This window comes from Enhydra lutris, unplaced genomic scaffold (assembly GCF_002288905.1).
Source record: "Enhydra lutris kenyoni isolate GAN:26980312 unplaced genomic scaffold, ASM228890v2 scaffoldscaffold26, whole genome shotgun sequence".
NCBI lineage: Eukaryota > Metazoa > Chordata > Mammalia > Carnivora > Mustelidae > Enhydra > Enhydra lutris.
In genome coordinates, this window is record NW_019154110.1 from 2,125,281 (window position 1) to 2,134,937 (window position 9,657).

Consider the following 9,657-nt stretch of genomic DNA (forward strand, 5'->3'; position numbering starts at 1 on the left):
TAAAGATTTTATTTATTTATTTGACAGACAGAGATCACAAGTAGGCAAAGAGGCAGGCAGAGAGAGAGGAAGGGAAGCAGGCTCCCTGCTGAGCAGAGAGCCCGATGCAGGACTCGATCCCAGGACCCTGAGATCATGACCTGAGCCGAAGGCAGCGGCTTAACCCACTGAGCCACCCAGGCGCCCTAATCTGCTTTCTTCATTAATGGATTTGCCTATATCAGACTTTCACATAAGTGAAATCATATAAGGTGTGGTCCTTTGTGTTTGGTTTCTTTCAGTTAGCATAATCTTGCAATAATCTTTTCAAGATTCAGAGATGTTATAGCATGAATAAGTACTTCACTTCTTTAAAAAAATTTTCTTGAGAGAGAGAGAGTGAGTGAGCACAAGGGGGCGGGGAGCAAGAAAGAGCATTTCAAGCTCCATATCCAGTGTGGAGCCTGACATGGGTCTCGACCCCACAACCTCAGATCAGGACCTGAGCCAAAATCAAGAGTCAGCCACTTAACCGAGCAAGCCACCCAGGCACCCCTTCACTCCTTTTTATAGCTGAATAACATTCCATCCAGTGGCTGTTTCTCCAATCGTCAGCTGATGGACATCTAGGTGGTTGCCTTCTGTCTGCTGCGCATAATGCTGCTAAGTGCACATGCGCAAGCCTTTGTGTGGGCAGGTGTGTCTGCGTCTCTCGGGTATGTACCTGGGAGTGGGATTGGTAGGTCACACAGTAACGACATGTTTAACTTCTAGAGGAACTGCCAGTCCGTTTTCCAAAGTGGCAGCACCATTTTTGTGACAGGATTTTCTTTATTTCTTTACTTAAAAATAAAATCTTTGGGGCGCCTGGGTGGCTCAGTCATTGTGTCTGCCTTCAGCTCAGGTCATGATCTCAGGGTCCTGGGATCGAACCCTGCATCGGGCTCCCTGCTCGGCAGGAAGCCCGCTTCTCCCTCTCCCACTCCCTCTGCTTATGTTCCCTCTCTCGCTGTGTGTCAGATAAATAAATCCTTAAGAAAAAAATAAAATAAAATCTTTCAAAATAAATAGTTTCTACACCCAGCATGGGGCTCAAACCCACAACCCCAAGCTCAAGAATCACTCACTCACTCATTGAGCCAGCTAGGTGCCCCTGTAGTAGGATTTTAAAACCGACAGAAAGAGAACAGCAGCCAGCGGGAATGGTAGCCCCAGAGTGTGCAGTGGGGAGCCCTGGCCTCCTGTGGCCTCCGGCACCCGGAGCTCCTCACTGTCCCCTCAGGCCAGGGTCATCCCTGTTGCTGTGTCTTAGCTCCTTTGTTCCTCTACCTAAACAGGAACACCTCCTTTCCGTGGAGCCAAATTCCTCCCCGTGTCCCCTCCTCCAAGAAAGTCTCACTGTGAACCCAGACTAACATCCATCTTTTACTTGCGGAAGGCCCAGAGCACTGATGGCGCTCGCTGTGCTGCCTGCTTCCTTCCTCTCTGAAGGGCCACAGCGCACGCCTTCCTCTCAGAGCGAGGACCACAGCCTCACCTGGGGCGCCTGTTGCCTCGCACGGGTCCCTGACTTCGGGTTTCTCGCCAGCACCAGCGGGAGCCCCGCCGGGAGGCTGGGCGACCCCTTAGCAGCACCCGTGGCAGCAGCAGGGAGCTGGGCGCCCAGGGGCAGCACTGTGCCCGGTGGAGCGCCTTCATGGATCTCCTGGCCCAGGCCCACCCTCTCCTGCAGCCTGCTACGGCCCCTCCTGAGGTCATAGGCAAGGTGAGGTCTGAATGCAGAGTCGGGAGCTAACTACTCTCTCTGTGTGACCTGGGACGCCACTCAAGTTCCATAGGCCTCAGTGTCCTCATCTGTGACCAGGGCTGACCAGCCTGAACCCACAGCGCTGCCGAAGGAGCGCGGCAGCGGACATGCCCCCGTGGGTGCGGTTGCCCGCTGTGCTGCCGGTGCCGTCCGTGTTCGCTACGCTGAGGGGACGGGGGAAGGAGATGGCTGGCCTGGGCCACACACTCACGTCTTCACGTAGGGGTCCGAGTAGCCGTTGGCGTCCATGGCAGCCAGGTGGGCGCAGCGCACGATACCAACCAGCAGGCCCTGCTTCTGCGAGCTGTACTTGAGGGAGATGAGGATCCGACCCCGCTCCTCCAGGGACTTGTCTTCGGTCTTGTCCACCTGTTGGGCAGGAAGACCCCGGCGGTCCTCACCTGCTCCTACGCCCTCCCTCAGCCGTGGGCCACTGAGGTGGTCTGCTGGCCCTGGGGATGGGAAGGCCGGTCACCCTGGCCTCAGCCCCCTGCGGGTGCCTCCTGGAGCCCCCTTGAGGAGCACCCAGAAGACAGAGCTTTGACATATTGCCAACCCCAAGGGGAGCAGGGAGGCAAGTAGGGGCTGTCTAGGCCTCAGGGATCAGACCTCAGCTGGAGGTGTCCGCCTCCACCTCCCTGCCCCAGCTACCCTGAGAGTTTCCATTCCTTACCCTCCTGAGGCCACTTTCCACCGCCTGGCTCCTGCTGTTCTGGAACTCCTTCTCCTTACTCTCTGTCCATCCTTGGACACCCCCAGCTAGAGCCCCAAGGGCCCCTCCTTACAAGGGCCTCTCTGAAGTCCCAGCCATGTCCCTTTGCCCAGACGGTCCTCTGTCACTAACGTGATGCCCCATGGGGCTCCTCAGAGGCAGGAGCCATGCCTACACCTCTCTGAAGGTGGGGCTCCTGGGAGGCCAAGGGAGGGCCACCTTCCCCAGCTCCCACACCCGGAGCAGACAGGACTAATTGACGCGGCATTTACTCTGAGTTTAAATGAAGCCTCAGCCCCTCTCAGTGCTGGCCGCTGTTATTAATGGACCTGACTGGGCATGCGAGATTCAACAACCCGCCACTCTGGCCCAGGGCTTTGTGTGGATAGCCTCCCTAAACAGTGATCTCGTGCTAGTTTGGGGGCAGTATGAAAATTAAACATCATAAACAAGCAGGAGTGTTTTCAACCGTCTTTCTAGGGGTAGAACGTTATAAACTGGGTCATTTCCTAGGAAGCCCGTGGAACTGGGCGCTGTTCAGTCCTCACTGAGGACTAATGTTCACAGACCACACAATCTAAAATGTATCACCCAAGTGTCTTTACGGTCAGGGCAATCCCTAAACTGCACTCCCGCGGTCACCATATGTCGCCGGGTCCAGAGCGATGAGCCACGAGCAAATTCAAACAAGGCAAGCCCACATTCCCACCCAGCCACGTGCGGGAACACACACGTGTGCACACGCATTCTGCATCCCGGAAAACACGCCCATGTGCACTTTCACACACACACACACACACACACACCCCTGCGTGCTCCCATCCCCACACAGCTGTGTGTCATGCTGGGGTTCAAAACTCCAACACCACTACAGTAGGAGTTGACGGTGTCTTCTTCAAGTGACACAGATCATTCGGAAAAACTGGGTTTTGGTTAGTGACAGATAATAAACCAAAAAAGGTTATACCCATCATACAAATGTCTATGAGTAAGAAAGAATGTGACGACGGAATAAAATTTGATCAAATTATGCAAAAAGGCAGAGCTGGGATTCTGGCTTCAGGCCAACTTGTTCCCAGGGCTGGACTCGGCCAGCCTGCACCAGCCACATGTGTCAGTGCCCAGGCCCCACCGGGGAAGGACAGGTTGGCCACTGGGCTCTGTCCTCTTGAGCTTTCCCCTTGCCCAGGCCTCTAGGGGGGAAAATGTCCTAAAAAGGGGACTGTGCCCTGAACACTGGGCTGCTGGAGGGTGTCAGGACCCTGGGGCCTCTTGGTCAATGCCTCCCAGCCCTTCTGAACAGGGCCAGGCCTCCCAAGAGATGGGAACAGGGAGGGGGAAGGAGGTGGGGGGAGGGAGGGGGAGGGAGGGGAGACACAGATGGACAGCGTTTGGGTGGGCTTAGCTGCTGCAGACAACAGGAAGCATGGTTGCTTTTGACATTATTTTTTTTTAAATTGCAATTTCTAGGCAAGAATTATTTTCTGTCTCCTCGAGGTAGCTCACAGGCACCTCATGCCATCCTGTTCTAGTCGAGCTCCGGACATCCCCAGCTGCTCCTCCGCAATGAGTGACCCCGCATCTGTCCAGGTGCTTGCCCCCCCATTCTGGGAATGCCTCATCTGCCAGCACACTCCGCCAGGATCCCACACTTCCCTCCCTCCGCTGGGGCTCCAGCCCAGGTTGGGTCAGGTTCATCCCCTCACAGCCCTCCCCACCCTCAGGCTCCTCTCCTTCTCAGCATGCACCTGGAGAGAGCCAGCCAAAATAGTGAGAAACCCTTGTCCCTGCCTGGCCTCATCCAGAGGCACGGCTCGCTCCCGGCTCCCCCGCCCACCCTCTGGTCCCCCGCTCCTAGGACCCAGTCCCATCCTGCTCCCGGCCCTCCGAGGCAGGTGTCTTGCTTGTGCCTCCCACAGGCTTACCACCTGCTGTTCCCTCTGCCAGGAGGAGCCCCCGAACCTCCATCGAAACCACTGAGCTCTCAGGCTTTCCTTCGTGACCCCGTGCACTATCTCACGTGGGCTCTGCTCTGCCTGGGTCATTCACCTCGTCTGGAGTCTGCCGCCCAGGCTGCATGAGGCGGGCATTCTGGTCTGTGCCCCCCGCGCCTGAAGCCGGGCCAGGCGTCGAGTGGGCGCTCCTGGCAGGCAGGGCCCCGCATGGCCCGTGGGGCCCCGTCACCCACTCACCGGTAGCTGCTTCTCCAGGCAGATGCTGAACGTCTTGGTGTGGTTGGCCTTCAGCTTCTTCAGGGGCACACGCGTCTCCCCGATGAACTCGTTGTGACGGAATTTGTCCTCATCGCACACAGAGATCCTGGGGGACAGGAGGCACGGTCAGCTCTTCAGACACACGGGGGGTGGTGCTCCCCTTTGCTTCCAATGTCAGTAGGGATTTGGGGGGGCTGTAGGGGGAGGTGGGAGGTAGGGCAGGGCCCTGCAGGTGAGGGGTGTGGGGAGCAAGGAGTCTGGGGACCTCACCCACCGCAGGGTCTTTCGAATCATGTCTTCGTCCGTGATCCCGTAGTAAGTGAGGGTCTCATTCCACGTGGGGTTCAGAGTGTTTCGGAGAGTCTTCGTTCTGAGTTTATTTGCCTGGTGAGAGCGGAAAAGGTGCTCTTGGCATAGGGGAGCTCAAGAATGACAGCCCCAGACGGCCTTGCCTGGTCCCCGGAAACTGAATGTGCCGAGGGGAGTGAAGGTTGTTACTCGTTTTTTCAAAAGATCTATTTATGTGACAGAGAGTGAGCACAAGCAGGGGGAGCAGCAGGCTCGTCGCTGAGCAGGGAGCCTGATGCGGGGCTCAATGCCAGGACCCTGGGATCCTGACCGGAGCCCAAGGCAGACACTTAACCAAACTGAGCCCCCCAGGCGCCCTCAGCTGACTTTAAAATACAGAGATTATCCAGGTGACCTGGGCAGGGGCAGGCCTCATGCAGTGTGATTACAGGGCCCTGGAAAGCAGAAGAGGGAGGCAGGAGAGGAGCATCAGAGGGACACCTAAGGACAGAAGTCCCAGGCGGACACTGGTGTGGAAGACGGAGGAAGGGGCTGAAAGCCAAGGAATGCGGGTGGCCTCCAGATGCTGGAAAAGGATAGGAATCACTTCTCCTCTAGAGCCCCCCAACGGGACTGCAGCCCCGCCACACTGTATGTGACCCATGCCGGAGCTGGGCCGGCCTCCAACCTGCGGCACTGAAGACAGGACACGTGTGTTGCAAGCCACTAAAAGTTGGAGATAATGGCAGCTCTTGGAACCTTAATACCAGAGGCTCCCCACTGCCAGACCCCAAGTGTGCGCTGGTGGGGGCAGGGGGTCTGCAGGAGGGGCTGGGGCTGCTCTCCCGCACATCTCCTTGCTTCTGCGCAGGCAGAAAATGCTTGTGGGATGGCATGTCCCAGCTGCCCCACTGCCTCCCCTCCTTCCCCTGTGCTTCTGACTCTCTGTCCTTGGGCTCCGCACGGTCCTGCCCGTTCAGACTCAGCGCCAAGACTGCTTCCCCTCACGAGGCTCTGCGCACCTCTGTCCCGATCCCCGCTTGGTCACCTGCCGGAGCTCCATGCAGCCCAGCAGCTTACTCCCCCTCTGCGAGCTCCAGGCTCCTGCTGTAGGAAAGGACATAATCATCCCTCTTTCTCAGAGTGGTTTTTAGGAGCCTGCTTTATCAGGAGCCTGCTTTGTAGAAACCACTGCCCTATGGGGGGAATCCTGTCTGTGTGGGAGGGTCCCTACGACTCAGCCTTCCGGTATTGCCTGTTCTAGGGGCCTTGAGTCTAGGGACTCACAGCCATTGAGCTCCTGAGTTGGGGACACTGCCCTGGTCACATTACTCTCACAGCCCGGGGACTCCTACCTGCAACAGGGAGCCATCGAGGCCTGGAGCGGTGAGCAGCTTCCCTAGGCTACTGCCCTGCCTTCCTGGAGATGGAGTCATCACCTGTCAAGGGCCCTCCTGGACTGGTGGGGAGCCTCGGCCCTTACACATTGGCCCAGAGGGTTTGGGCCTCGGACTCAACTCGGGTCCCAGCTCCTCAGCTGGCCTGGAAGAGTCTGTGGCAAGGGGGGGCCCTCTGCCCAGGACGGCATTCCCATTACAGACTCTTGTCATCAGCCCACTTGAAGGGATCCCCCAGCTCTTGGTCTTAGAAAGAGGCTGAGATGAGAACACCAGCCATTGGGCTCTGCTCCTCATGCTCCGATGTCCTCCGTCCCATGTCCCCCTGCCTCCCTCTGGTCTCCTCTTGGAAGCAAAGCTGCTAGTCTCCCGTTGACCCCCATCCCTTCCCCAGCAATGGGGTCCACATAACCTGCCCCTTGAAAAGTGTGGGTCCCAGACCCAACTCTGAAAAGATGATCTAACCCTCCCTCCCATGAAATTAAGATTTAAACACCACTGACCCGTAAGACAATGTAAGAATGTCTAAACAGTTTTGACCTTTCAGTGCTGAAGGTCACCTTGATGCTTTTGTTTAATAGCAAATCTTTTCTTAAAAAATGTCTTTTTTCCTAGGCACCCCACGATCTTGGTCGGGCTGCTGGGTCACCTAGTACAGGAGTAAGAGTTCTGTGGCCCAAGAACTGGTCAGAATCTATCCACTCCATCCCCCTTTGTGGGGTGTCACCGGGCAGCCCATCAACATGTTAAAGGTTCTGATAAGTCCTAGAGTAAAGGAACCTGTTTAACAAGGCTTCCTGGTGTTATCTGGCCACAGAGCCCTTTATTTCCCCACACATAGTAACCTCCAGCGGAGTCTGCTTCTTACAAAATGCTGGCCTAGAATTCTCTGGAGGGTTTCCCCAGTTCATCAGGCAAGTAGTGCCGACTGGAGGGTCCCAGGAAGCCTAGGGGCTGTGGGGCTGGCCAGGTGCGCTGAGTGGTGGTGAGTCACTGAGGTCCCATCAGCTGGCTTGGTCTTGGAGTGGGTACGGGAGGTGTGCGCCTCCCTGCGCGTGCTGAGCTCAGCCAGGGCCCCAGGCACCACAGTCAGTGCTATTTAGCAGGCCCTGGGGCTGACCCCTCACCTTACTGGCTCCTGGAAGCAGGTGCAGCTTGACGTAGGGGTCTGCCAGCCCGTTGTGGTCCATCGGCTTCAGGCCCTGAGTGGAGGGGAATGGCAGAAGGTGTGAAATGGGAGCTGGAGACACAGAGAGCAGCCAGGGCCTCCGGGCACCTCGCTGGGCACGCACCCCTTGTCCCCAGGCCTCCTGGCTGGGTCCATTCCGGACCCTCTTTGCAGAGGTCCCTTGGAGCCCATGCTCTCAGAACAGGGAAGATGGCTCAGTGCTGGTGTGCTCCCCCTTCCCCCCAAATGTCCTGGCCCTGGGACAGGGGTCTCAGGGTGTCTTTGTCAGACCAGCCTTTCTCTTTCTAGTCTCCCTTTCGTGGAGGCCAAGTGACTCCCCATCTTCTGAAGGAGGTCCTCATTATCCTGCTTCGGGGAGGCCCTTCTTTCTTCCAGATTCCCCTACCCCCACCCCCCAAATTCGGGGACTTCCCTCACTGACCCTACGTCCACGTGACCCTCCGTCCACTCACCGCCAAGGTTCCCCTCTTTACCACAGGAAAAGGTTCTGGCTCCTGGAGACCAGCCTCAGTTTCTCTCTGGATCTGCCACGGCTCCCTGCTGGCCTGAATCCGAGGAGGCCAGACAGCGTGGCTGGCCACGGAGGGTCCCTCCACAAGATGGCACCCCTCACTAACTTGGAACGACCAGTCAAGTGCGCACAGCCAGGGAACCAAGGGAACTGAGAACAGACGGGGGCTTAGCTGACCTCATGACTGCTCTGAGCTCTGAAAATTGTGCTTTATCTTCTGCGGTGGTTCGCAGGTGTGCGGGGCAGCAGCATCACAGAAGAACTGCCCAGCCAGCCTCCCAGGAGAACGGAGGCGCTCACCCCCCACCTTGGTTTGGTCTGAAGAGCGTGGGGGATAGAAGGAGCTGAGACAGGAGGTCGGGGCCTCCAATCTCCCCTGCTGCTCTGCTTCTGGGAAGGAGCACGCAGGCTTCAGAGCCAGGCTGACTGGGGCCCAGATCCCTGCTCCTGCTCGCTTAGCAGGGGAAGGGGCAGAGGTGCTCTGTCCCCAGAGCCTCAGCTTTATCGTCTATAAAAGGGGTTACTGGTTCCTACTTCCCAGGAGTGGTCCAGGAGTGGAGGTGGCGATGGTGACACAGGGCTTGGCCCTAGGCCATTTGTGCCCCTTCCACACGTGTCAGGCCCCTTGGAAAATGCCAGAAAGGTGGTCGAGGATCAGCGTAGGGCTCTCTGAGCTGTGTGGGAGCTGCTGGGGCTCCGTGGCCACGTGTGCCCCCATGGCGAGGAGGTGGTCCTCCCAGACTCAAGTCCCTCCTCTCACCCTCACCACCTGTCCCTGACGTGCCCAGGACTGGCCGGGTGGTCAGCACTGTCCCAGTCCCTCTGGGCCTGAGCTCCAGGGTGTCCGTGTTTGTGTGGGCGGGGCTGGGCCCCCGCCACCAGGCAGTCCTCCAGGACGGTGGCTGGGACTGAGCACTTACAGGGCTTGCAGCCACCACCCAGGCGGGGTGATGAACCCGGTTTTACAGATGAGCAAACGAGCTGCTCTGCTTCCCTGCAGGGTAGTGTCCAAGAAGGGCCTGGCTGCACAGTCTCTAGCCTCCCCCAGAGCTCCTCAAGGGGCTCTACCTGTCAACCCTGCTTCAGCCTCCTTAACTCCCTCTGGCTCTCGCCCAACCCCAATCCAGAGCCGCAGTTCCTCCCAGGCCTGCACCAGCCCCACCCCTACAAAATGGGAACTAAGCAGAGAATGACCTGGAGAACAGGGCCCTTCTATGGCTTGGGGTCCTCTCCTCCCCCACCTCCAAGGCCTTGAGTGACATACCCCAAAAGACACACACACATGTGCACACAGAGACCCACGTGTGCCCCCCCCCCCCCAGTACAACCCCACAGTCCTTCTAGAGCCTGGGTAGGGAAGGAAGGGCACACAGCACAGAAGGGGCCTGGTGTCTGGGATGGTGCCTGGCAGCAGATGCCCAGTTCCCAAGCCTGGACAACCTCTATAAAACTAGGGGGAGGGAGAGGGAAAGGGCTCTGCTCAGGCCCTGCAGGCTGCCCTCCACCTTGGCCCCTCTCCCGGCCCCGCCCCCGGCCCCGGCCCCGGCCCCGGCCCCGGCCC

At 58.1% G+C, this 9,657-nt stretch overlaps 1 protein-coding gene across 1 annotated transcript in view; it reads right to left on the minus strand.

Annotated features, from left to right (window-relative positions):
• The window catches only part of LOC111151510 (double C2 domain beta), a 28,867-nt gene that overhangs the window by 9,874 nt on the left and 9,336 nt on the right, over nt 1–9,657 (minus strand). The window contains exons 3-6 of the mRNA XM_022509540.1: nt 7,524–7,598; nt 4,986–5,095; nt 4,691–4,817; nt 1,998–2,155 (exon numbers count right to left, since the gene is read on the minus strand). Coding sequence (XP_022365248.1) covers nt 1,998–2,155; nt 4,691–4,817; nt 4,986–5,095; nt 7,524–7,598 — 470 coding nt within the window. The remainder of the gene's footprint in view (nt 1–1,997; nt 2,156–4,690; nt 4,818–4,985; nt 5,096–7,523; nt 7,599–9,657) is intronic.